At 47.1% G+C, this 27,516-nt stretch overlaps 2 protein-coding genes across 4 annotated transcripts in view; one reads left to right on the forward strand and one right to left on the reverse strand.

Annotated features, from left to right (window-relative positions):
- Positions 1-10,923, forward strand: part of vwa8 (von Willebrand factor A domain containing 8) — a 54,256-nt gene extending 43,333 nt beyond the window's left edge. Inside the window, exons 40-45 of one of the 2 annotated variants that reach the window (XM_061791355.1) lie at positions 2,920-3,028; positions 5,748-5,873; positions 6,247-6,405; positions 7,560-7,658; positions 8,770-9,008; positions 9,890-10,923. In XM_061791355.1, the coding sequence (XP_061647339.1) occupies positions 2,920-3,028; positions 5,748-5,873; positions 6,247-6,405; positions 7,560-7,658; positions 8,770-9,008; positions 9,890-9,998 (841 nt within the window). In that variant the 3' untranslated portion in view covers positions 9,999-10,923. The remainder of the gene's footprint in view (positions 1-2,919; positions 3,029-5,747; positions 5,874-6,246; positions 6,406-7,559; positions 7,659-8,769; positions 9,009-9,889) is intronic. The other variant, XM_061791356.1, reaches the window with a different exon arrangement.
- A 7,803-nt stretch (positions 10,924-18,726) lies between these two features.
- On the reverse strand, positions 18,727-27,169 carry rgcc (regulator of cell cycle). Of its 2 annotated transcripts, XM_061791995.1 has the most exons (5): positions 24,980-27,168; positions 24,724-24,906; positions 21,553-21,630; positions 20,579-20,641; positions 18,727-19,860 (listed from the first exon to the last, which is right to left on the reverse strand). In XM_061791995.1, exons 1-5 carry the CDS (start codon positions 25,005-25,007, stop codon positions 19,853-19,855), a joined length of 360 nt encoding a protein of 119 aa, XP_061647979.1. In that variant the 5' UTR covers positions 25,008-27,168; the 3' UTR covers positions 18,727-19,852. The 2 variants fall into 2 exon arrangements, with proteins under 2 accessions (XP_061647979.1, XP_061647980.1); XM_061791996.1 differs by lacking the exon at positions 20,579-20,641 and having other exon boundaries at positions 21,517-21,630; positions 24,980-27,169.
- Between the last annotated feature and the right edge of the window lie 347 nt (positions 27,170-27,516).

The raw sequence follows: 27,516 nt of genomic DNA on the forward strand, positions 1-27,516 counted from the left end.
AATGTTTAAACATAAAAAAGCAAAACACGATATAGCGACTTTCATAACAAATGACAACTTATAAAAAAGGCACTTCTCACTGTCACTGGAGACGGTCGTATAACATCACTTTGAGGAAAAGAAGTAAACAAGGGTTCCGTTGGCCTTTTGGCATTATCGTCTGATCACATGGTGAGAGCCAGTAAATTTGCCGGTTTCTGTTCCAGGCAGCCCTGATATGTGTCATAAAGGTCCGTTTTGATCGGCTCTGTGAAAGAGGTATTCAAATGTAACAATATGTTTGTAATTGTGCTTCGTGTAGCACACTGCAGCACACTGCAGCACTTCATACTGAGAGCTGTTCCAATTCCTTTGGTAACATTCATCTCAAAAGCACAGTTGAAGTTGGAACCTTAATTTCATGTATTGTGTCCAGACGTGAGGCATTTCCTGCTTGGAATGCTTGTGGTTTATGGTCTGAGGCAGTTCATGTGTTTGTGTGCTTTATGCCTGCAGGGTGTACACAATTGTTGCGTCTGTCTGCCCTCATGCAAGGAATTGCCCGCACACACCGCACATACAGTGAGTGGCAGGCTGTGACTCAAGCGTAGTTACAGTCTCTTCATATCTTTGAATCATTGGGCTGTCACAGTCTGCTTGTCATCAAAACGCACACATGCACACGCTGTAGGTAAGACCCTGAGTGCCCCCTGAAGAGGATCGTGTGTGTGTGTGTACATTCACGTCTGAATGGGAAACACACTAGTTTCCATGAGGTCACCCTTTATTCTTGTAAAATTATTAAAAAGAAAAGTGAATCAAATTCAATCAAATAATTTGTATTTCCATTTTTTCTATTGTATTATTTTCATGAAATGTAGCTTTTGTACTTGGAATATGTTTCCCCCGCATATAATGATGGGTTTTTCTTGAAATAAAACACTATATGCATCCGCTCTCCCCCTTCTAGCAACATGGTGGGGACTGGTTAGCACGTCTGCCTCACAGTTTTGAGGAGCAGGGTTCAATCCCCGGCCCCGCCTGTGTGGAGTTTTTCATGTTCTCCCTGTGCCTGTGTGGCCTTTTCTCCGGGCGCTCCGCTTTCCTCCCGCATCCTAAAAACATGCGTGCAGGGTAGGTTCATTGAAATACTCTAAATTGCCCGTAGGTGTGAATGTGAGTGCCAATGGTTGTTTGTTTGTATGTGCCCTGCGATTGGCTGGCGACCAGTTCAGGGTGTACCCCGCCTCCTGCCCGAAGATAGCTGGGATAGGCTCCAAGCACGCCCGCGACCCGCGTGAGGAGAAGCGGAATGGAAGATGAATGAATGAATGAATGAATGTATTATAACAACACTTGTTGGCTTTTCCCTTGGTACATATCATTCTCGTGAGATTGACTTTTTTCATCATAATTTACGACTTTTAGTTGTTCTGTGCGACAAAATTGACTTTTTTTTTCACGTAAAAGTAATTCATTTTTCAATCCAGTTGTCCCAAAATTTGAGTTACAAAATCATGGAAAAGTTTCTTTATTTCCATAATTCCATTCAAAAAGTTAAACTTTCATAGGTTACAGATTTAGGGCACACATTTAAAACAATTTCAAGTATTGATTTGTTTATTTTTACATAATTTGGGTTTCCCGCTCGTAAAACCCACAAAATCAGGAATTCAAAAAATGTGAATGCCGTGAAGAAATCAGCCCCAATTTTGCAGGCCATAAATGTTTTAAAGTGAGTGTCACACACTAATCATCTGCACAGGTCTCCCCAGGTGTCATTAAATTGCTTCAGTTTGCTCCAATTGTCTCAGTTGGGTTCAATATGGGGAAGACTGCAGACTTGACAAGTGGCCAGAAGACCATTGAGGCCATTGATAGCCTCCCTAGGATGGGTAAGCCACAAAGGTTCATAGCTAAGGAGGCTGGCTGTTCACAGAGTGCTGCGTCCAAGCATATCAGTGGAAGGACAAAATGTGGCAGGAGAAGACGCCCCGGCAAACGAGATGACGGTGGGCCTCGGCGGATGATCAAACAGAGAAGATTCTAGAATCTAGCGGAGAATCCAGAAAGAGTGGTGTCAAGAGACGGGTGTCACAGCTTCAAAAACCGCCACATTCGGACGCATCCGGGAGACGGGCTACAACTGTCGGCTTCCTCGCTTCTGAGCCTGAGCCGACGTAGGAAGCGTCTCAACTGGGCTGAGGAGAACAAGGACCGCACTGTGATTTGGGGTGCAGTGTCCGGTGCAGGAGTTGGTCTGCCAGAATGTTTTAGAGGACTCGATGATCTGTATGGAGATGAAGATTTCGAGAAGCACCGAAACCTGCTTTGATGCCCACGCCATCCCAGTGCTTGACCGGCCAGCCAACTCGCCGGATCTAAACCCCGTTGAGAACGCATGGGGTATCATCAAGAGGAAAATGAGGGGCACCGGAGCCAAAAACAAAGTAGAACCGACTGCAAGCATCAAGGAAATGTGAGCTTCCATAACTCCCAGGCAATGCCACAGGCCGATTGCCTCAATGCCACAGGGCGCATCCACGCAGTGATTCGAGCAAAGCAAAGGGATTCCCAGCCAAGTATTTGGAAAGGATCATATTTGGATTGATTTAATTTCTCTTTTTTTTCTCCAGTAAAAACTGGTGATTTCTTCACACCATTCACATTTTTTGAATTCCTGATTTCCAAATTCTGTAAAAATAAACGAATAAATGCTTGAAATTGTTTCAATTGTGGGCCCTGAATCTCTAATCTAGCAAAGTTTAACTGTTTGAATGGAATTATGGAAATAAATGAACTTTTCCATGATATTCAAATTGGAAAGGGTCTAGATACAATAGGTTCTTAGCTGCTCAGCTGCGAAACTAGTCACCTGATGGTAAAGTCGACTGAAACGGGACATTTAATGACTGTAAAATTGTTTGCACCTCCTCTCAGGCTGAAGGAGATCGATATGAGCGAGTACGACGCCACCACCTACGAGCGATTCTCCAGCGCTGTCCGGAAACAAGTTCAGTCCCTGCGCATTATCTTGGACGCTTTGCAGGTTTGCTGCTCATGTTTAACCTTTCTCTTCAGAGGGGGAATATTCCCGAATGTATCGGTTGAGCCACTTCAACATGACAATCGTCACCATCACGGGCTCTCAACGTTTTGTAGAATGCTTTCAAAGACTAATACCTGTAGAGTAGGCAAGCTAACAGCAGCAGCTAACTTCAGTGGTAGCAATTGACTTCCGCTGAGTATGTAAGCCAACGTTAGCAGCTAACGCCATTGTTAGCATTTTCACCGACTGGTGTATTAAGCTAACGTTAGGGGTTAACTGCATAGTTAGTCATTTTGCCTGACCTCTATAGAATATCCATCCATCCATCCCTTTTGTATATCTATCAAGCACGGAGAGAACGTGCAAACCCGACTGCGAGGTGGACGTGCTAGCCACTCGACCACCGAGCCGCCCTTATTTAGTTTCTAAGCTAACTGCACTCTGCAAACTGCAGTTAGATGTCAGCCGTTTTCCCTGACTTGTTTAGAAGAGTCAATAGCAACGTGACAAGATTTCACAACAGTGACTCTATCAAAACACTTAGTTTTGATGCACTCGGTCTGTCAACACGCGAAAGACTTTTCCACGTATAAGCTCGTGCATGAAAGAGATTGTGGGACCACATAAAACAGGCGTGGGCAAATTACGGCCCCCGGGCCACATCCGGCCCGTTGATCATTTCAATCCGGCCCGCCAAAGATTGGTACAGAATCGCCCAAATCATATCAAAATCATGAGTGCATTCATTTGACCTTGTCCTGTAATGCCCAGTGGTTCCACCAGGTAGCGCAGTAGGCACAGTGATACATTGACTTGACTTTGGCTGTTGTGTTTTTACTCTGCTACTGCTCTGAACCCTTCTTCAACCACGAGCGGGCCAAAGAAAAGAAAAGTCGACAGTGAGTGCCGAGGGTTTTATATAGAATGGACTACTAAATACTTTTTCACTGAAGTCCGGTCAAAGGCTGTATGTCTAATTTGTTAAGAAACCATTGCGGTTTTAGAGGAATATAACATCGTCCGTCACTTTTCTACCAAGCACGCTGATTATGCTAACAGCCGATCGACGCAGGAACTGATGGCTACTGCTCAGCGGTTAAAATCTAGCTTGTAGTGCTCAGCCAAACACCTTTATCTGACAAACTGCCATCCAAATTCAGTCACACGAGACCGTGAAACGGCGCCACGGGAGCTGCAGATGGAACTGATTGATCTCCAATGTGACACTGTCTTAAAAGAGAAGTTCAGCTCTCAAACTGGATGAGGTTTATGCTTCATTAAGCGCAGGCACATTTCCCAAAATCCGGAAGATGGCACAGAGGATGCTGGTGGTATTTGGCGCTACATATGTGTGTGAACAGACTTTGAGTGTGACGAACACCAAAAAAACATCCCACAGATCCCAGCTAAGTGATGAACACCTCAGATGTGTTCTGTGAAAACTAACACCAGACTTTGATGCACTGGCAAAAAAAAGGTGATCGACAAAACAACACTGGTCCCATTCAAAGTAAATCGAAGTATGAACACCGCAATGCCTTTTTGTGTGTGTGTGTCTATTTTTGATATGTAAGCGTCAAGTACTGGCTTGGCCCGAGTGTCAAATGTTCAAGTCAATGTGGCCCCTGAGCCAAAAAGTTTGCCCACCCCTGACATGAGGCGATGCGACGGGCCAGATTGACCCGGTGGGCCTTCCTTGAGTTTGGCACACATTTTGCTTTGCATTCCAAAGAAAAACAGCATTTAACAAATTAGAAAAAGATGTCTATTTGCTACTGTTTGTTATTTCTTATTTTTGTGCAAAATCCGTATTTCTAGACAGACTCCTTTTGGCTTTGCGTTCAAGTCTAAACTTGAGTTCAGGATCAATTTGAGGGGACACCGTTCAGTATAATAATAAAACAAGAAAGAAAATCTGCTTCTATGTCTACTATCTTTTGTCCTCTTGGCCGTTTCTGTGGTCGCATAAACAACAGCATTCTTTTTTTTGTTTTTGTCCTGTTCAGGTGGATGTGGTGAACGGTGGATCTGTGCGTCTTTTGTGCTGGAACTCTGTTTCATTTATTTCTTATTTGCGTTAATTATTCTGATGTTTATTGAAAATGCAGCCAGACAGAAAAGGGTTTTCGAGGACAGACAGAGGGACGGAACGGACAAGGGGAATAGGGGTGCGAACAATAGAAAGTCGAGATATTGGAGCACAAGTAACATTACAACAGTCAAATCGTGTTCTTATTTGAGGATTTGGGGGGGGGGGGGAGGGGGCATCCGATGAGGACACCGAGAGAGGACAGAAAAGGGCAGGACAGGATGTGGGAAATGGCAAGGCAGTGCTACTGATGAGTGGCGCAGTGGGATTCTTTCAACACCTGCAAGAGTTGCTACGTTAGTGTAACCTGTGTTGTTATTAGTGGTCCCAGCACAAGCAGATCAAGCCTAGAGCGTGTCTATGGAACCTATTAGTGAGTGACCACCATATCACGTGCACGCTAGTCAACTGGCGTACGGAGTTGCTGAGGAAGGGCGGGCCTGACGACCGAAAGCGGGGGGGAAAGTCAGGGGTAGAAAGGACCCCTTTTCACATACTGCATATGGGAGTAAAAGGAAAACTGTTCCTAAACAATCAGCTAAAATGGATTTGTAATTCATGACTTCCGTTAAGCATGTTGACGTGTGTCACCAGTGAACAAAAGGACCACGTTTTTGTGTGTGCGTTCAGGCCAAAGCCAAGGAGCGCCAGTGGCTGAAGAACCAAGCTCTGGGCGAACTGGACGACGCCAAAATCATCGACGGCCTCACCGGCGAAAGGGCCATTTATAAACGCAGGGGAGAACTGGACCCCGAGGTTACAATGTCTTTTCTTTCTTTTTTCCCCCCCCCCCCCCCCTCACGACTGCGCCGCATCTTAAATCACACACACACACAGTTGACCTTTTTGTGTAAGACGGCACATTCCAGCGGTGTGCAAGATTCTTATTATTCCGCCCCGGCTTTCGTCTCCGACTGTCACGCATACTCGTTCCTGTGCTATACAACACAGGAACGAGTATGCATGACAGTGCTCTGCTTTTTCTGCCTCATTTACCTCCAAATCTTTGCATCTATCTTCTCCGACCATGAATAATTGCCTGGCGCGTGTGTTGAGTATCTTCGACAAGTTGAAAGCAAATGACGTGTTTTGTTTCGTTTACTGTCGCCTTTGTGTGGTGCATCGACAGCCCGGCACGCCCCAGCAAAAACCCAAACGTCTGCGGGTGCTCGTCGACGTGTCGGGGAGCATGTACCGCTTCAACGGCGTGGACGGCCGCCTGGAGCGCTCCATGGAGGCCGTGTGTATGGTCATGGAGGCTCTGGAAAGCTACGAACACAAGTTCAAGGTGCGGGCGGTCACACCCAAACATCCTGTTTGCATTTGAGCGTTCCTCAGGGAAAGGATCAGGAACCACTGCTTTTCCCTCTCTTTCAAGTCCCACCTCCAAAGTAGGATACAGTCTGCTACGTGATGCCGCTTCTGATTTCATTTTCTTCTCATATAAAATCATGACAAGTGAGCTATTCTGTTCCAGAGTGTTAAAAAAAACAAAACAAAGAAACACACTCATCAGCAGGTTTGCTTACCTCTAGTACAACCTCAAACATGCTAATGAGTGAACTTCCAGTTTGGTTGACTTTTAAGGCACGTGATTCCAGCATTCTTGTTTCTTTAAAACCAAACTGCACATTTACTGGTTAATGTAGAAGAACCAACAGTTTATGTAGATTGGAGAATGACATTATAAACATCCATCCATTTTCTGTCGCGCTCCTCCTCACGCGGGTCGCGGGCGTGCCGGAGCCTATCCCAGCTATCATCAGGCACACCCTGAACCGGTTGCCCGCCAATCGCAGGGCACATACAAACAAACAAACAAACAAACAACCATTCACACTCACAGTCACACCTACGGGCAATTTAGACTTGTCAATGAACCTAGCATCTAGCATGCATGTTTTTGGGATGCGGGAGGAAACGGGAGTGCCCGGAGAAAAGCCACAAACTCCACGCAGGCACGGGGCCGGGGATTGAACCCCGGTCCTCAGAACCGTTGAGGCAGACGCTCTAGCCAGTCGGTCACCGTGCCGCCCATTCTAAACATGTTTATCTATTTTGAACAGTACGTGTAGGAGAAGACCGATAATGTCATTATGTTCAAACATGAAGTGGTTGTGCATTTGCTTTAAAAAGAAAAAAAAAAGCATTCTCCTGCCTGGCAACAGCGCCAATGAGCAGTCGGGGCCGTCGTGGGAACGTTCTCCTATCAGATAGAGAACGTCACTTCCCGACCTGAAATCTAAACGCTCTTACGTACAGTAAGCCCGACGAGTATGCAGCACGAGGAAAGCATTTACGCGTTCGACGGGCTTGAAATATTCGAGTGGGCATCGTGTGGGAGCGCACCCCTCCCCAACTCTGTGCAAGTTGTATCAGAATAACAGCGATTTCATCTTGACTATTGCTCAATCTCGTGCGTTGTTGTTTTCTTGGCCACAGTACGACATCACGGGCCACTCGGGCGACGGCTATGACATCGAACTGGTCCGAGCGGACAAAGTCCCCAAGAACAACAAGCAGAGGCTCCAAGTTATCAAGGTAGAGCTTTTTGGAAGCGTGGATTGAATGTGGCTGCAGCCATTTTGGTTTGATGACTTCGACCAAAGTGCAGTCCAAGCTCCAAAATCGAACACGATCAGTTGTTGTCGGCTTTTCAAACCATCGGAAATCATGGAAAAGGGAATGAAACCGTTCCAGGGCCACAGCGTTGCCATCCGAACTCCTCACTTCCCACACGAGTAAATAAACGTTGCCAACTGTATATGAGTATAAGGAGAAGTCAACCACTGTATAATAAGGCGAAAATAAACGGAATAAACAACTCGCCCTTTTAAGGACAGGGAAGCGTTTTGGTTAATCCTAATAAACGACAATATAATTGCAATAAAATTGCTGCTTAGTTTCTACCTGAGAAAATGACTTTCATTCTTTCTTAATTGTTAGTTCCGTAATATTCTCCTTTCCAGAGATGGTGAATTTGCGAGCTATAATCATCCAAATCATGAAATGATTTACCTCTGAATGTGTGTAGTGCCTCTTTTTGAAGTGAACTACCTAACGTAATCCTGCTTTTGACACGATTCAAATTTCTTGAGCTGTACCTGTGAGGCGTTGGCAGAGCGCTACTGTCAGCTTTTGGCCATTTCTGCGCCCTTATGGAACTCAAGCCTTGTAATATTCATCGATGCGTATTGCGCTGAGCAGCCAAAAAGCTTTCCTTTGTCCATTTGTGCTTCCAGCGTTCCCACATAGTCGCCATTCGCAAACCTGCCTGTTTGTCCACGCAGGCACGGGGAGAACGAGCAAACTCCACACAGGCGGGGCCGGGGATTGAACCCCGGTCCTCGGAACTGTGAGGCTGACGCTCTAACCGGTCGTCCGCCGTGCCGCCCTTCATGAAGTCGCCTTGTTTAATAAAAAAAAAAAAAGTGCTCCACCGCTATCTTGTGGCATCTCTCGGCAATTTTTAGGGGTTGGCGTCAATGACCGGCGCTATTTGCGGCAGCGCTCGGTCCACACGTTTGCTCTTTTGGCATCTGGGGCGACATTATTTTAAGAAAACCAAGAGAGAAAAAGCACATTTCACTCACTGGATTTGCCGCAACATTTGCTAGCACGCCTTTTTTTCTCTCCGTCCCGTCCGCCGCAGACCATGCACGCCCACTCTCAGTTCTGCATGAGCGGCGATCACACGCTGGAGGGCACGGCGGCCAGCGTCGAGGAGCTGGCGCGGGAGGAGGCCGACGAGCGCTTCGTGGTGGTGCTGAGCGACGCCAACCTGGAGCGCTACGGCATCGGACCCGAGCGCTTCGCCCGGGTCCTCGTCTCGGACCCCCGGGTCAACGCCTTCGCCGTTTTCATCGGCTCTCTGGGCGATCAGGCCGAAAGGTGAGGGCGGGGCCGAGGCCCGATGACGGGAAGCCGGTTCAACTGGCAACTCCGAGTTTATAAATCATTCCTTTGTCAAGAAATCATGGACAGCACCTCGCCAGAGTTCAAACGCACATGAAATTTCGAAGCTAACTCTAACCTGCTTTCACGGCGCCCGGGGGGAAAAGAGGGCGCCTTCGGGCCCGGGTAGGGTTTCTAGCCCGGGATTGGGTCGCCTGGGGTTAGCGTTTCAAACAACAGCTACGGTTTTCAAAGTAGGGTTTTAAATGAGGGTTTCAGAGTAGGGCTTCAGAAAAGGGTTACATGTCTGGGTTTGAAAATTGGGGTTTCGAGCCACAGTTAGTTGACGGGATGGAGAGTTTTCACATCCAAACTTTCAAATGATGGTTTTAAGCCACATGCGAGGGTTTCGGTGTAGGGCTTCAAGTGAGTCTTCGAGTTTCAAAGTAGGGTTTCAAATGACGGGTTTACGTAACCAAGCCTGTGGTTCGTTTCAAATGTGCGTTTGGAGCCTGCGTAGGGTTTCAAACCAAAGTTAGGATTCCGAACCGGGGTTCGGGTTTCAAAAAACGCGATCAAACGGAGCAGTCCCGCTTTCTTGTTTTCACTTCCACTGTCAAAAGTCGGCGCCCCAACGGGGGCAGCCGGATGCCCTGCGCGCTCGACACGCGGCCGGAGGGCGAGGAGAAAACAAAACTTGTTCTCTTCTTACTGTCCAAACGTCAAGAAGAAAGATGACGCCCGTTGTCGTTGACTGTCAGCGCTTCCTCGTCCTCGTTGTTCACGCCAAAGACTGAAAGATTTGTGTCGTAATCATCCGCTTAGCGGATACAAAGCGGCGTCTTTTTTTTAAAGAGGCTTTCTCTCTTGTGCCTCAGACTCCAGCAGAGCCTTCCGGCCGGGAGGTCCTTCGTTGCTATGGATACCAAGCAGATCCCCCAAATACTGCAGCAGATCTTCACATCCAGCTTGCTGGTCGGGGTCTGACGGTGCCTCCGACTGATCGCACGCGCACACGCACACGCACACACACACACACACATCCATCCCCACTTTCCTGCCGACTATTTTGTTGACTGGGAACGGGTGAGGAACGCCCCACCTGAGTGCGGTCGAGCCCCCGCGGCGTCCGCGTCGACGACGGTCATGTCGGTCCTGCGAGGAACCGGAGATCCTATTTCGTGGGCAGACCTCCCGCTCTGTCGCTGTGACGTCAACTTTTCAGTGGCATTTGGATGCAAATAAAACATTTATGGATTAAGCTCTGAACAAAAAAAGCAACGTTACCGTCTGATGTGCTTTTCATGTCACACAGCAGCGTATTCATTATAAAAGTAGCTTTTCTGAGCATGTCACTCGTTGCTAGGCAGAGTTTGTCACAACCCGGTCTAGCATTTTCTGTAGCGCTTGTCCTCGCGAGGATCGCGGCCGAGCTGGATCCTAACCGGGCGACTTCGGGCGAGAGGCGGGGTGCAACCTTTACCGGTCGCCAGTCAATCGCAGGACTCGTATAGACGAGCGACCGTTCGCTGTCGCATTCATGCCTTCGGACATTTTTGAGTGCTTGTTGCCAGACGGAGAGAGAGAGAGAAAAAAAAAGGCATTTATGCTGTTTGCCGGCTGACCCACATCACGGAGAAAGGACAAGGAAGACAAAAACAGAACGTTTATTGACGCACGTGAACTTTGAACTTGACCCGCTGCTCTGCATTCAACGGAGCGTTTTGACCACAGCGGTGTCTGGCCGACGCACTCGCCCGAAAGCGCAATCGGCGTTTGGCGGACTGAGCGGATCGCTGGAACCGCACGAGCTTCCGTTGATTTGACCTCATCAAATGTTTTGGGACAATTTCAGCATTTAAAGACCCCCAAAAGTTAACGAGCCAGACAATAAATGAATGGATACACAAATCACAGAAATACGTGAAATCAAGGTCAAGAACTGAGACATTCTTTCAGCTTGCAGACGCTGCAGGCATGTCGCTGAGAGCTCCCGCCTCGACCCTGTCAATCAAAGACGCGCGCTGACGTCCGACTATTGCTCTTAGCTTCAGTGCTAGCTTTGTGATAATTCTGCCATTTATGTTTTCCTCCTCTGTAAGTCTGAACTTTTAGTTCTACGGCGTGGTGTGTTGAGGTGTGATTAAATGAGATCCCCCCCCCCGACGAACGGTTGCCGATCTGCGAAATACAATGCATCGCCAAAAGTATTTTCTCATCTGTCTGTAGATCAGAATTGAAGTGACGGCCGATTCTTAATCCAGAGGTTTGAATATGACCTCTGCAAATAGATCATCTTAAAGTCTTCAGGGAAGGCTTTCCACAAAGTTTAGTGGAATTGTTGAGCTTTTTTTTTTTTTTTGACAGATGCACAGACATGTTGGAACAGGAAGGGGCAATCTGCAAACTGCTCCCACAAAGCTGGAAGTATCCAGAATATTCGCCCCTGAGCTCCAGTGAAAGGAATTTTTGAGAGAGTTTGGACAGTCGAAACAGTTTGGGGGGGTTTCCCCTTCCTGTTCCAACAAGTCTGTGCACCAGTGCACAAAGCAAGGTCCATCAAGACACGGATGAGAGAATTTGTTGTGGATGAACTTGAGCGGCCTGCGCAGTCCCGATCTCAACCCGATAGAAGACATTCGGGCCTTCTCGTCCGACATCGGCGTGTGACCTCACAAATATGCAAAAATCCCCATAAAGTCACCCCTAAACCTTATTCGAAGCCTTCCCACGAGAGTTGAAGGTGTTACAGCTGCGAAAAGGAAGCCCAACGTGACATGCAAGCATGTGGATTTAGAATGGCATATGGCTTCAAATCGTACGTGAGCCGATACTTTTGGAAATATCGTGTACGTGTGCGTACTCGAACGGGCCCGTGACCGAAGAAAGCTTGGGGACCTCTGAATTAGAAGAGCGTTGAAAAGTTCATTTCTTGAAGTAGTGCAACTCCTCTTATACAGATTCATTCAAACCCAAGGAAATAGTTTTGCCAAGGCCTTTTCCTGCCTCATTTCTTTGTGAATTTGGAGTTTTGGGGAAATCTGGAAAGTACGACTCAACTTTGTTTTGTTTTGACATGAGTGTAAGCGTTATATTTTTGTACAATTTCCTACTAAATTCTCACAAGAGCATCTATAAACAAAGTGTGCCTTTTTTTTTCGGGTACTTGAAAGGATTCTTTGTTTAAAAAGAAAAACCGAGCACCTCCTTCCAGGCAACGATGGCGGTTTTCGAAAGCCCGTCGGCCGGCGCGTGCTGGCTTTTTCCCCGGAGTCGTCTGCCTGCTCACCTTGTCGAGCTCCCACGATGCACCGCTGCGACCTCTGCCCGCTAATTGCACGGCGCTCCGCTTTCTCTCTTTGCGTCCTGCACCACATGGTTTTATTGACACGCTGGGTCCGTTTCATTCCGGAGCCTGACGCATAAAACACACACACACGGCCATCTTCATCGCGCCCTCGATTGATCGATGGCTCTGATTGCCGGCCGATGTCACGGCAACGCAGCAGGCTTGGGGCCGTTTGCAGATGATTGATAGCCGGCCGTCAGTGTGCTGGAGTTCATCCTGCCGGAATGTTACGACGCGGTCGCGAGGTCTCTCAACCAAATCGGTGTGTGTGTGTGTGTGTGTGTGTGTCAGAAGAGCCTGAGGTGTCAATTATGGAAATGGCTTGTAGCCAGGCCAACAGCTTACAGAGTAAGTAAAAAGGTGGGTTATTTTCTCCTGAAACAATCCTTTTTTTTTTTTAAAACAAATCTTTATAACCGCATGACATTTTTGTCCATACCTGCACCAAAATAATCGCAAAATGTGAGTCGTCGCGCTGCGGTCAGCGAAAGCGCGCACGCCTCGTTCCTGTTTTCCTTGACGACCTCGCAAACATTCCGGTTTCTTCAGGAACCGCGGTCTACTTGGAAGATGGCGAGATCCACAAAGAGTCCAAAAGAGTTGTAAAATCACAACATTGACGAGACAAGAGAATCCTAACTTCTTAGCTCCAATTGAGGCGGTGTATTTTTTACAGCCAGTCTTCTATTTGGAGCATACCGGACACGCGCACGTTGGGATTTGCCGGGCCGTAGCCGAACGTCATTCCGCTGAGGAATGATTGGAGCGAGCGAGCGAGCGCAAACGTACGCACGTGACCGGAATGACGACGAACGACGGGGGTGCTGTTTTTTGGAGCGCTTTCCCGAGAAAGCGTCCTGGCCTTTTCCACAAAGTTGAAGCCAGCAGTGTTTTCGAACAACAAAACTCGTATCGCGTTATCTTGCGTGCGCTTTAGCTGCCCAAATGTATTTCCAACAGTACGCTCGTAGGTTTTTCTTGGGTTCTTTCCAGGGGGAATGAGAAATGAACGGCTCAATTGCTTCGGCTTCCTTCTTTCTCGCCGGCCGCCTGCAGCCTTGACTCTTGAAAGCTTCCGATTTATGCAACTGCATGTTTTCATTTGAATGCTTTTATTATTGACTTGTTTATTTTGGAGACTCAACCTCTGACATTGGAATATTGTATGAGATTTTCTACAAATATTTCGATTCAAAATCGTTTGACTACAGCAGTATTTAACATATTTCCGTGTACGTATCCGTCTCTTTTCTGTAGCGCTTCTGCTGTTCGGGGGTCGCGGGGAGCCGGCGCCTAATCCCGATCCACTTGAGTCCAGTCCGGGATGCGTTCTGCAGTCGACGAGCACGACAGAAAATGGATGGATAAATACAAATCTGCGGCGTATGCAAGCGTACACGACAATGTGACATCGTGTACTTACAATCAACAGTCGGCCGGTCAAAGCTTGATTTATTTCGCACTTTCCATCATCAGAAAAAAAATGAACAAAACAGAACAAATGTTCCCGGCATACAAACCAGACGTTTGTTTTCAACGACGGTAACACATTTTGTGAATTGCGTTATGTTCTTTGTTATGTTGTTCCGCTTCCAAAAAGGCGGCCATCGCGCCTGGCTGTGTGCGTTTTTTGTACTTTGGGACCATTTGAACAATTGAATGGTGTTGACTATAAGAAGGCACATTTTGCGGACGTTGAACGAACCCGCTAACTACATTGAAAGGCGGCGGCGGCGGCGGCGGCGGGCCGCGCGTTTGGTACCTGAGCCTTTAGTGGGACTTTCCGGACTTAATCCAACTCTTAACTATCACGTCATAAATACTATTTTGTTAAAAACGCTATATATAACAGCGCGCTAATGTGCCACGTGCATATTTATCTAAGAACATGACAAACACATCAAAAATATATCCGTACCAGCAGGGAGTAGGATTTAGCGAACGTATTCATGTGTGCGGACGGGTTTTGCTTGTCAAACGTGCCTCGCTCTGACCAACCAATCAGAGGATGGAAAAATGCTGGCGTCATTGCGGGCCTGCTAGCTGGCCCTCTGAACTGCTATATTATAAATATTCATATAGATCGATATAGATATCAATGAAATCGCCAGTTGAATTGATTGTATGTTGAATTTTCTTCGCCTGGACTCGTTCGACATCATTGACACTCGCTGACGTATTCGTCGATACGTTTGGGAAAGGACGAGTACGAGCGTGTTCGGCGTTCTGTTTTGAAAGCGCAGGCGCATCCGAGAGCCCGGAAAAAAGCAACTTTTATGAGGTCGCGCGGCCCTTTCTAATCTAAAAGCCTGACGGGTCGCAGATGTGGTGGTTGAGGCCCAATCGTTCGGCGTCCCAGAGAAAATCCAATGACAGTCCGTCATTGTTTCAGGGCTTGGACTTACACGCGTGTCGCTGCACGTAGGCCGGCCTCGCTCGTGCGCTCTGGCATCAAACAGAAACCTTTTCACCTGCGGCCACTTGCCTCCGTTCCATCACTTATTAGGAAAGTGTCATTTGTATTTTTGCAAGTCTCGGCACATTTTCTCACTTCCAAACTCTCCTTAAAAGTTCAACCCGAGTTCAACGAAACCGCATCTTAAGAGCGCAAAAGAAAAACAAAAAGCCGTGCACGTTACAATTGTGGGTTGTGCAGGCGAATGTCCATAAAACAATACAAACGCAGAGAACATAATATCATTGGACAGTTATGATTTAAAGAAAAAAAAATAAAAATCATTATCTTAAAATTATGGATTTTATGAATGTATATTTTATAGGAGCAAAGCAATATTTCAAGATTTTAATATTTAAAAAAAGAATATATATTATAATATAAATAATAAATATATAAAAGGCGGCACGGTTCACGACCGGTTAGAGCGTCCACCTCACAGTTCTGAGGACCCGGGTTCAATCCCCGGCCCCGCCCGTGTGGAGCTCGCATGTTCTCCCCGTGCCAGCGTGGGTTTTCTCCGGGCACTCCGCTTTCCTCCCACATCCCAAAAACATGCATGAAGACTCGAAATTGCCCGTAGGTGTGACTGTGAGTGCGACTGGTTGTTTGTTCCTATGTGCCCTGCGATTGGCTGGCAACCGGTTGAGGGTGTACCCCGCCTCTCGCCCGATGATAGCTGGGATAGGCTCCGGCACGCCCGCGACCCGCGTGAGGAGAAGCGCGACAGAAAATGGATGGATGGATGGAATATATAAAACGCATAGAACTGGCAATACAATTATAAAATAGTAATAAAACAAAAAAAACCTAAAGAAATTAATCTTTTTATGATGACTTGTTTAGCAAATAATCACAAGAGAAGTATCTTGTGATTCCAATCTTTTTGGAAGCGTCTCACACTTGCTGCCGACTTCTTCACATTGAGCCAAGCCGGAAAATTCTGTCGCTCGTTGAGGACAAACATGCGCGCGCGCACGCGTTGTACACGTTGTACACGTTGTACGCGTTGTACGCGTTGTGCGCGTTGTACGCGTTGCACGCGTTGTACACGTTGTACACGTTGTACGCGTTGTACGCGTTGTGCGCGTTGTACGCGTTGCACGCGTTGTACACGTTGTACACGTTGTACACGCTTCCCCAAGGCCAAAGTGTGCTCAGCAGAAGGGTGTGAAGCATCTGGACTACTCCAGACGCGCTGACCTCATCCCAGAGGCCCGGGAACGTCTGTCGCGCTTCTCCTCACGCGGGTCGCCGGCGTGCCGGAGCCTATCCCAGCTATCATCGGGCAGGAGGCGGGGTACACCCTGAACCGGTCGCCAGCCAATCGCAGGGCACATAGAAACAAACAAACAACCATTGGCACTCACAGTCACAGTCACACCTACGGGCAATTTAGAGTCTTCATGCATGTTTTTGGGACGTGGGAGGAAAGCGGAGTTCCCGGAGAAAAGCCACGCCGGCACGGGGAGAACATGCAAACTTGAACCCGGGTCCTCAGAACTGGGAGGCTGACGCTCTAACCGGTCGTTCACCGTGCCGCCTACTTCAATTTTATTCGATACGAATATTTTATAGATATATACATATATTTGTAATTGTTTTTGATTTAAAAATCTATAAACATCTCTTTTTTGGGGGGTTGACATTTCGAGGTATGTCCCAGTTGGATTTCCTTCTCCCATCTTTCATAACATTTTGATACCAAAGGACAACAAATAAATTTAAACAAATAAAACTAGTATGAATTGTCTTCTAATTGATCTACTATACATTTCATTTTCCTGATTTATTTTTGAATTCCTTACTCATGTATTTCTTGATTTATGAGGGTTTTTGACTGATGAAATCATGAATTCCAATAGTATTCTTTTGTTCAGGAGAAAAAAAAAGAATCCGAGAGTGTCATTGCTGCAAAAAATCCCATTTTGGTTTTCCTGCGGGCGTGGCCACGTGTCCCAATACCTTTGCCCATTCGCGACTCCCAACGGTGCCCGTTTGCGGCTCTTCGCGGTCTGTTGACGGCACGGCAGGAAGCTGGCAAGGACGCGTGCCGTCTCTGTGTTTCGACTGGCGTCGTGGAAAGGTTTTCAGCTTTCGCGCCGCGTTCGTCACATGCGCTCCGCTCGTCAGGCGCGCGATCCTTTCACGTGACCGCACAGCTCGAAGCCCGACGAGGGGAAGTCGAGTCCGAGCGGGCTTCCGGAATCGGAGATTCCGTTCCTTGTTTCGAAACAGACTTTGCCGTCGCTAGTTTTTATTGTAACCATGGTAACCACCCGACCCCAAAGGAGGCGTCGAACCTTTTCGAAACCTTAACTCGGGACGTTTTGGGCCAATCGCAGTTCAAGGATTTGCAAAAGGCGTCGTCGTGTTTGTTTTGCCGCTTTGCTGTCCCGGCGCGTCGGTGAGCCAGCGATCTTCGTCAGCGGGGTCTTTAGACGCAGGAGAGCCAGCAGGAAGTTGCCCAGATCTTGAACTTCGCCTACTTGGTCTTCTCTCGAGCGTGCCGGCTTTTTTTCCCGTCTTCCGTGCTTTCGGTCAAATGGGCTCAGTTTGTGGCCTTCGCTTTGGAGTCCAACAGCTCAGACCAGTGGTCGGTGTCCGTAGGTGCGAATGCTTGTTTTGTCGAAAGTGTGCCGTGCGATTGGCTGGCGACCGGTCCAGGGTGTACCTGCGTCTCGCCCGCAGTCATCTGAGATGGACGCCAGCACGCCCGCGACCCGAGTGAGGAGAAGCGCTACGGAAAACGGGTGGCTTTTTTCCTGAAATTATGAAATGATGTCTTTATTCTAGTCCGATTTGAGCTTTATTCTTCCTTCTCATAAAATTCCGATTTTTTTTTTTCTCGTAATATTCCTACTTTTCCTCATAATATCACAAACGTTTTCTCATTTATTCCAAATGACGTGTTTTTTCTTGTCATGCACATTTTCTTGCAATATTTAGATTTTTGAAAACCACGACTGTATTCACGTAATTCTCGGACTTTATTCCTACCGAGCTTTTTTTTTTCTTCTTCTTCTTCTTCTTTTCACTGAGGCCCCTCCCCCCTCGGCTTGGTGCTCGTCTAACCTCTGATGAATAAATGTAAAGGTGTATGATAATACTTTGGACTCGTCGTACAAAAGAAGACCAGACGATGACGTGTGATGAAATACAAGTGGTTTCACCTGATGGGCTCCAACTCTGCAGCCAATAGAGAAGCCTGTATGACCTTTGAACCTTGTGTGCGCGTGCGCGGCGGGCGAGGCAAGCGTCACGCCTGTCACTGCGGCGTTCTATGCATCGTGGCGCTCGGGGCCGAACATCCTTAAAGCGATGTCATTACGTGAAGCTTGGTTAGGACGCACGTTTGTGTTCAAAGCTCAACTATTTCTGCTCCAACTTAGAGGCGGGCCCCACAGCGCTATTATCAGTACTATTATTAAGTCAATTAAAGTCCGTGCCAAAAAGTCTGCCTTTTCCACAGACAATGGCCCATTTTGTTAGAGAATTAAATTGAAGTGTTATTTCGGTTGTCATTAGCAGCCACTTAGACCTCTTTCTAATAGTTTGATGACCTTATTTGGCTAAATTCTACTGTCACCAATAACTATAAACATCCTGAGATGACACCAGGGAAGTTAGCATTTTCTCCTATGTTAAAATATCCGTACAAACCTAAAAAAAAACAAGTACACTTTTTCAAGTTGTGTTGCAAAGGGAGGAAAATGAAGAAAGGTTTTCATGTAATTCATGTCTAATATTTCCATCCGTATTCCGTAGCGCTTATCTGTTATGAATTAGAACGAGTTAGTTCCGGTTTCAGAGCGCGCGGACTCGACTGCGAGAAAAGTCCTTTTGTCCTCTTACGATGTGGGAAAAACCCTTTCCAAAAACAAAAGCCTGCTTTTTCAATGCTAAAATGGGTTGCAACACTTCAACATTTTGATACAAATATATGAAGCCTTGATTTTTAAAGTGAAAATCAAAAGGCGAAAGTTGAGTTGCGAATTTATTTGAAAGTAATAAACACCTTCATCCATTTGTTCCAAAATCTTACCACATGGAAAGTAAATGTTACGGTGTGTTGCAATGTAGCATCATTTTTACTTTCATCAAGTAAAAATAAAGAGAACAAACATTTTATGGGAAGAAACATTCTTTAATATCATCTCTGGCAAGTAGTCGCTGTATTCAAGTAGTCTTTTTAAACTTTCTTTTAACTCACTGAATCAGACCATTTCAGATGATTTACGTGGTACAAAAATATTGTTCCCAAAAATGAGCAATAACTTTAAAATCTGGAAAAAATCCAATCAAATAACAAATCAAATTACGATTATATTCATTTGACAAAAAAGCCTTGTCCGTTGCGCCGCCGGGAAAGAGCTGACACAAACTGCTGGGAAACACGAGATGCACTACTACTGCTAGCGCTACTAGCGCTACTACGACGACGAGAAGCCGCAGCAGCAGCAGCTCGGGCAACTCGGACCCGAGAGACAGTTGAGATGGACGAGATCCATATCGACGGATACGGACCGATAACAGCCGTCCGTCCCTCGGGGGCCGCTCCGGTCGGGAATCTCCCTCGTGGGGCCCTCCGACGCCAAACACCGCCACAACCAAAATCTACTAAATCACTCAATAAATAAATAGAGAAAATATATAGAGAGCTTTTTTTTTTTTTATACAATTTATGGAACATTTAAAAATAACCCTGATATCACCGAGTGTTGGTTATTCATTTTTACCTCAACTATTATTTCATGATATTATTTACTACTTGAATTCTCTATAAATATGAACAATGACAACAAAAACAATCTCGATGATGATAACAACAATCATCATTATCGTCATAATAACAATCCAGTGTGGATAAAACGTGCAGTCGTCCACAAAACGTTTGAGCGGCACGTTTTGCAAGTGCGAAGCGAATTCCGGCACGAGACCGCAAGACAAGCCGGAGGGTCGCCGGTTCAGTCAGATGGGCAGGCGGCGCAGCGGACTCCTCCTCCGTCTCCGTTTCATGGCCGCCAGACGCCCACGTCACATGCCTGAGAGCGGACGGGAAAAGACCTTTGTTCGTTTTAGCGCTGAAGGCCCCGTCAACGTGCCCTTGGCGCCCCGCCAAGTTTGGAACGGTCATCTCGTTACCCCCGCCTAGGCCGTAGGTGTCGAACTCGAGGCCCGGGGGCCTCATTTTCCGTGCCCCGCGAAAGCAAATCATGCTCGTCAACTTCTGTGATTTTGGCTGAAATCCGTACCCAATAATAATGTTGCGATATGGCATTTTCCTGTTACCAAACCCTTCTTCTACGGTAACTTGAACAAACTATTACCCTTGTCTTCTGATTTGAAAACTAGTTATCCCTCAATGTGTTGTGGAATGGTAATAATATGTTTTGGTGGCGATTCAACATTTGTATGGTGTCGACTGACGCGATCGTCCGTCAGTCCGCGCAAATCTCAGAATGCTTCGGCCTGCTTACGGCACCTAAAAAATGGTTCGAGCGACATCGACACATTCTTACACGCAAAAAGTTGGAGTTAGCCGCGATGCAGTTTGTCGGCAAGGGGATTTCTTCTCGTATCGACGAGCCGCGAGCCCGCTCGGTTTTAGGCCGCTTTCACACAGCGACGATCGACGTCGAGCTTTCCGAACCGAAACTGGACTCTACCGCTCGATGGAAACCAGGTGGGCGCGACTCCACGGGCTAACGAGCATTGCTAACGTTCGAGCGTGCTCACAAAGTGGATGGCGTCTGCGCTTACTCTCTAATGTCTTGTCCAGGTCTGCGATGAAGTCCTCCAGTTCTTTGGTGTCGCCCAGTTTGGCTGCGCGCAAAACAAAGAAAGAATTTGACTTTTTTTTTTTGGAATCGCATATCATACGTTCGAGAAAGCTGGGAAGTTGGAAATTTCACACGTGCGACTAGCAAAACTGCAGTGGAATACGGCTAGTAGTTCCAAATCACCAAGTTGGGTTCCAACTTGATGAAGACGCAATTGCGCAGTCAACTCAGCACAATACTAGCGACTTTTAGCCACTTTGGGGTTTGTATCTGGACAATATTTCTTCTTACTTTGAAATGATTACTTACTGGATATCATCGTGTGTATATACAGTATGTCAGTACGTAGTGGTTGGGGCATGCCCTCCTCACGAGGTTCCGGGTTTGAATCTCAGCTGCGGCCTGCGTGGCTTTCGTCCTCCCACCTTCCCAAAAATGCACGTTAGCTTATTTCAAGACAAAATCGATGCGAGTTTGAATGCGCGTTTGTCTTCGGGTGCCCTGTGATTGACTGGCGGCCGGTCCAGCGGGTACCCGCCTCTCGCCCCGGGATTGTCGTGAGTCGCTATTGGAAATGGACGATTGTTGATTCATCGCGGGCAACCGGCGACCTTTTTGTCCATTCGGGGAAATGACGACGTCAGCTGTCCTTTTTTTTTTGGACTGCGACTACAACGCTCTGGTTGGACCTCGTGAGCTCATACATTGCTCGCCACTTTACATCGAAATACTCAAAGAGATACGATAATGAACACTGTGTACATGACTTGTTATTTCTTCATTTTTTTTGTAGTTTGGTTTCTTTATGCCAGAAAGAGAGGGAGAAACATATTTAGATTCTTTGGTATACCCTGGCTAGATAGCGTATTGATCCCACCCAAATCCTGGACTCCTGGAATTTCCAAATTCCCAACACACCCGAATGCATCGTGAAGCATGAGGAGCGCAGCTGACGTTTTGGGGACATGGCGCTGGGCGAGGGGAGCCTCTCGTCGCTCAGGCTGAAACTGGTTCTGGTCGGCCAGTCGGCGCCTAAGTGACACACACACACACACACACAAACGCACACTCACTCACTTGCAAAAATAAGTTAGGCAACCTTAGGCCCACGGGCCATTTATGGCTCTCCACCACGGATTTCTACAAACTGATAAAACCTCAAAAGCCCCCAAAACATTGAAGCCACAAATGCTCTCGCCGTGTCATCATGAGTCAGATTTCTTCACATTTTTCGGACAACACAGATATTCTAAAATAACAATTTCCCTTCCCCCAAAAAGTCTATTCGCACCAAAAGTGTGAGAAAATATGTCTTTTAAATCATATACCAAAGCAACATGCGATGCTATAACACATAAATGTCTTTTTTTAGCCAATTAGAAGCCAAATCAGCAGTGGAACAAAATGGAAATAGTGCATGTGAACTGATGTAATAACACTATCAGAGTCATTCCAAAAATACAGAAACAAGACAATGCACATTTTCCGTTGAAAGCAAAATATGACAACAAATGGCCAAAATGCATTACAAAAAAAAAAAAAGAGAGAGAGAGAGACTAAATGGCATGCTGGTAGACAACCGCCAAGGATGCCAAGTGGCATCTCCGGGATTTTTCCTTTTGCATTTCAAATGGCAAGTGGGGAAATGTGTGAATTCAGGTTTTGTCCAACTCTTGTCCTCATTTCTCCAAATTGAAGACCAGCAGTTTTCGGTCCATGTTTGAAAGTGGAACGACAAAGAAAACTGTGACCCGAGTCACAGCGCCCTAAAAAAGATGGCGTGAAATATCCCTGTGAGGTGTCTCGACTGGCCCGACGCGGCGCTTCTCGCTCGCGTGTTCGATCACGTCGCCCCAAAAGCGCGTAAGCGACGAGACGACTCGAAGCCACCCTCCGCGCTGGACCGGGGCGGGGGGGGGGCGCTTCGTTTTGTGGCCCTCGAGCGTCTTGCGCTACCTCGCGCCACTTTGATGGCGGGACTTTTTTTCTCCACACGGAACGCGCATTCGCTTCGTTTGCGCCACACGTGGCGCTTCTCCTCATTCGGGGGGGGCCGGCGCGCCCGCGACCCGTCGAAGGCGTCAAAATCGCCTGGACACGCAAACTGCATTGAGTTGATAACTGGCAGCAAAGATCTTTGGACAAGCGCTAAGAAGAGGAAAACGTTTGCTTTGTTTTTTAACCCTTGTACTTAAATGTCATAGTTTGCACTTATTTCCATAAGTAAAGGAGTTGAAACGGTATTTGAGGTCTCGAGGCTAAAGAGCTTTTTGTTGTTGTTGTTTTGGAACTCACTGTCGGTGTCGCTGATGTCAGTTGGTGTTGTTTTTGTTGTTTTTTGAACTCACTGTCGCTGATGTCGCTTGTTGTTGTTTTTGAACTCACTTTTGGTGTCGCTGATGTCGTTTGTTGTTGTTTTTTAACTCATTGTTGGTGTCGTTGATGTCGCTTGTTGTTGTTGTTTTTTTAACTCACTGTCGGTGTCACTGATGTCGCTTGTTGTTTATTGAACTCATTGTCGGTGTCGCTGATGTCGCTTGTTGTTTATTGAACTCATTGTCGGTGTCGTTGATGTCGCTTGTTGTTGTTTTTTGAACTCACTGTCGGTGTCGCTGATGTTGCTTGTTGTTGTTGTTTTTTAACTCACTGTCGGTGTCGCTGATGTCGCTTGTTGTTGTTTTTTGAACTCATTGTCGGTGTCGCTGATGTCGCTTGTTGTTTTTTGAACTCATTGTCGGTGTCGTTGATGTCGCTTGTTGTTGTTTTTTGAACTCACTGTCGGTGTCGCTGATGTCGCTTGTTGTTGTTTTGTAACTCACTGTCGGTGTCGCTGATGTCGCTTGTTGTTTTTTGAACTCATTGTCGGTGTCGTTGATGTCGCTTGTTGTTGTTTTTTGAACTCACTGTCGGTGTCGCTGATGTTGCTTGTTGTTGTTGTTTTTTAACTCACTGTCGGTGTCGCTGATGTCGCTTGTTGTTGTTTTTTGAACTCATTGTCGGTGTCGCTGATGTCGCTTGTTGTTGTTGTTTTTTTAACTCACTGTCGGTGTCACTGATGTCGCTTGTTGTTTATTGAACTCATTGTCGGTGTCGCTGATGTCGCTTGTTGTTTATTGAACTCATTGTCGGTGTCGTTGATGTCGCTTGTTGTTGTTTTTTGAACTCACTGTCGGTGTCGCTGATGTTGCTTGTTGTTGTTGTTTTTTAACTCACTGTCGGTGTCGCTGATGTCGCTTGTTGTTGTTTTTTGAACTCATTGTCGGTGTCGCTGATGTCGCTTGTTGTTGTTTTTTGAACTCACTGTCGGTGTCGCTGATGTCGCTTGTTGTTGTTTTGTAACTCACTGTCGGTGTCGCTGATGTCGCTTGTTGTTTTTTGAACTCATTGTCGGTGTCGTTGATGTCGCTTGTTGTTGTTTTTTGAACTCACTGTCGGTGTCGCTGATGTTGCTTGTTGTTGTTGTTTTTTAACTCACTGTCGGTGTCGCTGATGTCGCTTGTTGTTGTTTTTTGAACTCATTGTCGGTGTCGCTGATGTCGCTTGTTGTTTTTTGAACTCATTGTCGGTGTCGTTGATGTCGCTTGTTGTTGTTTTTTGAACTCACTGTCGGTGTCGCTGATGTCGCTTGTTGTTGTTTTGTAACTCACTGTCGGTGTCGCTGATGTCGCTTGTTGTTTTTTGAACTCATTGTCGGTGTCGTTGATGTCGCTTGTTGTTTTTTGAACTCACTGTCGGTGTCGCTGATGTCGCTTGTTGTTGTTTTTTAACTCACTGTCGGTGTCGCTGATGTCGCTTGTTGTTGTTTTTTGAACTCACTGTCGGTGTCGCTGATGTCGCTTGTTGTTTTTTAACTCACTGTCGGTGTCGCTGATGTCGCTTGTTGTTTTTTGAACTCATTGTCGGTGTCGTTGATGTCACTTGTTGTTGTTGTTTTTTGAACTCACTGTCGGTGTGGCTGATGTCGCTTGTTGTTGTTGTTTTTTGAACTCACTGTCAGTGTCGCTGATGTCGCTTGTTGTTGTTGTTTTTTGAACTCACTGTCGGTGTCGCTGATGTCGCTCGTTGTTGTTTTTGAACTCACTGTCGGTGTCGCTGATGTCGCTCGTTGTTGTTTTTTGAACTCACTGTCGGTGTCGGTGTCGGTGTCGCTGACGCTGGCGCCGCCGCTGCTGCTGCGCCTCTTGGCGGTGCGCAGGTGCTCGTCGTAGCGGAAGCGGCGCTTCTCCAGCGGGGACGTGAAGTCCTCGATCACGGCGTCAAACTCGCACAGCGCGTCGTCCAGGTCGTCCGCGTCCGCCACCGGCTCGGCTGCGCCAGGGGGCGACAGCTTAGATAGCGCGCGCAAAGTGGAAAGGGATTGTGTGCAATCGCGCGAATTTACCTTGGCGCGCCACTTTGGGAGACTTCATGGTTCCCCGGGAATGTGGACGACGTGTTGCTCGCGTCCGTCTAGTTTCCACGCGGCTCCTCAAGCTGTCGCTTCCGCGTGCGCGCGCCTGCTTTTGAAGAGCTTTAGTCCGGGGGCGGGGTCGGCGCGCGCGCCCGCGTGCGCGTGTGTGTGTCACGCGGCTGCAGTTCCTCTCCCCTGACGTCTTCCTCCTGAAAAAAAATAAAGTGTTAGTAAACAAGTTGCGTCATGTTTATGCCGATATTACGTCATAACACAAAACAAAAATAGTAGACTGTTAATTCTGTACGCAACTTTCTGTCGCCCTTTCCCTTTCAGCCGCACTGGTGTCAAACTCAAGGCCCGTGGGCCACATCTGGCTCACCGCATCATTTCTTTTGTGGCTGACTAAAGCAAATATAGTTTGTGTGTTTCATATTTTTGGCCAAATGTTTGTCTTTTAATTTTGGCAGAAATGAAGTCCCAAACGTGCATTTTCTTCCCTTTTACAGATATGAATGGTCTTCCCCACCAAATCTCTTCACAAATTGAAGAGCACTTGTGTACTTAAATGTTGGATTTTGTTGTCCCCTGTTCCCATGACTTCTGATTTCATTTGTTGTTGTTGTTGTTATTTATTATTTATATGAAAGATATCTGATACAAATCAAAATGCAGAGGCAATTGAGGTGATTATACATTCATCCCAAAAAGTGATAGCGCTGCTTTAGGGCCAACGTGAAAGGTCACGCACCCGCCCAATCAAAAATGTCTATCCGGCCAAACACGACGTGAACATCTCCCTGCACACATCGAGTAAACGTACATGTCCGCTAGCATCCAATGAATGCGTATCTCTTCAAATGAACTCCTGTCTGCAAATTGGAATTGGAGTTGAATGCTCCTTTTTTTTTTTATATTGAGGGATATTCACTGCAATTTGTATTATTTTAATGTCCCACAGCTTCAAGTAAGGTTGAACTCGCCAACGTCGGATGTCATTTCAAATGTTCAATTCTTCAGCAATGTGTAACAACAAAGAATTGGTGTAACTGACTTCTTCTACCTGCTGCGTTTTGTGCAGGGAGAAGCAAATGACTTTTGTTGACTTGAAATGTTGGGGCGTGCGCGTCTGGCCGGGAGTCGGCAGTCGGAATTCCCAAAGGTCAAAATGCAGGCCGGCGCGCCATCTGCTGGCGATTAGTGGTGTCACGTTGCAAATATACAAGTGGCTGCCGAGGAAAAAGGCCAATGCTTGTTGTCTTCCGAAGAAGAGAATCGCGCATTGTGAACGCCAGTCAGGTTTGTTGCACGAGCCAAAGGAAAAAGGCTTCCTTGTCTAGATTGGAAAATAGGCTTCTTCCAGATACAAGTCCGAGCAGTTCTACGTGCGGACTTGTCAGAGGAGCGCTTAAGCCGTTTGCCATGTCACGCCTTTAGCCATTGCTCTCTTTTTGGAGAACTTTAAGCTCGAGCTCGCATTGGCAAACTTTGTCTCGGCCATTTTGGGGTAGTTGTCATGCATGCATTTTCATAATGCAGCCGAGCTGTCCTTTTTTTTGGGGGGGGGGGGTAATTCAGTTTAATCTTGAATTTTCCGTTGAAGAAAGGCACAACGGGCGTTTGAGACGTGCCAGCACTTCTTAAGGACTTGAATCTTGCGTCATATTTGATGTGACCGTTTCTTCAATGGTTATGTTCAACGACTTTTTCAAACGGAATGATGAACATTTTCTGTGCCTGACTTCAATGCTAACTTTCAAGTAAAAAAAACAACAACAATAATTTCGCAAAATCCAGCCGATGCTGGAGCAACCTGTCACGTGTTCACACTCACGATCAGATCGCTTATAACACAAAATAGGAGAATGAAATCCATCCCTGAGACTCTGCTCTTTCATCTGGTGCACGTTTGCTTTCGGGTCGATAAGGGAGCGTGCCAAGGCTCCGCTGGATTGGGGCGAAATCAGGAGGCCTCACGGTGGCACCCCCGGCCGGCCCTTTTTGGGTCAGTTGATTCAGGAGGCGCAAGGGCTAGCCCATGACGCCAGGGGGGGTGTAAAGCCAAACATTGGGAAAGAATATGGGTTTGGGCTGGAACAAATATTACAGGCAGATGGCGGCACGCTGGTCGACCGGTTAGAGCGTCTGCCTCACAGTTCTGAGGACCGGGGTTCGATCCCCGGCCCCGCCTGTGTGGAGTTTGCACGTTCTCTCCGTGCCTGCGTGGCTTTTCTCCGGGCGCTCCGCTTTCCTCCCACATCCCAAAAAACATGCGTGCTAGGTTCATTGAATCTAAATTGCCCGTAAGTGTGGTTGTGTGGTCCTATGTGCCCTCCGATTGGCTGGCAACCAGTTGAGGGTGTGCCCCGCCTCCTGCCCGATGACAGCTGGGATAGGCTCCGGCACGCCCGCGACCCGCGTGAGGAGAAGCGTGACAGAAAATGGACGGACGGATGATGTATCCATTCCAAGAAATGTATAAGAGAGTAAAAAGTGTGACATGGATCTGCGGCGGAGTCCAACGTGGC

The sequence above is a fragment of the Phyllopteryx taeniolatus genome, chromosome 12, assembly GCF_024500385.1.
Source record: "Phyllopteryx taeniolatus isolate TA_2022b chromosome 12, UOR_Ptae_1.2, whole genome shotgun sequence".
Taxonomy (NCBI): Eukaryota; Metazoa; Chordata; class Actinopteri; order Syngnathiformes; family Syngnathidae; genus Phyllopteryx; species Phyllopteryx taeniolatus.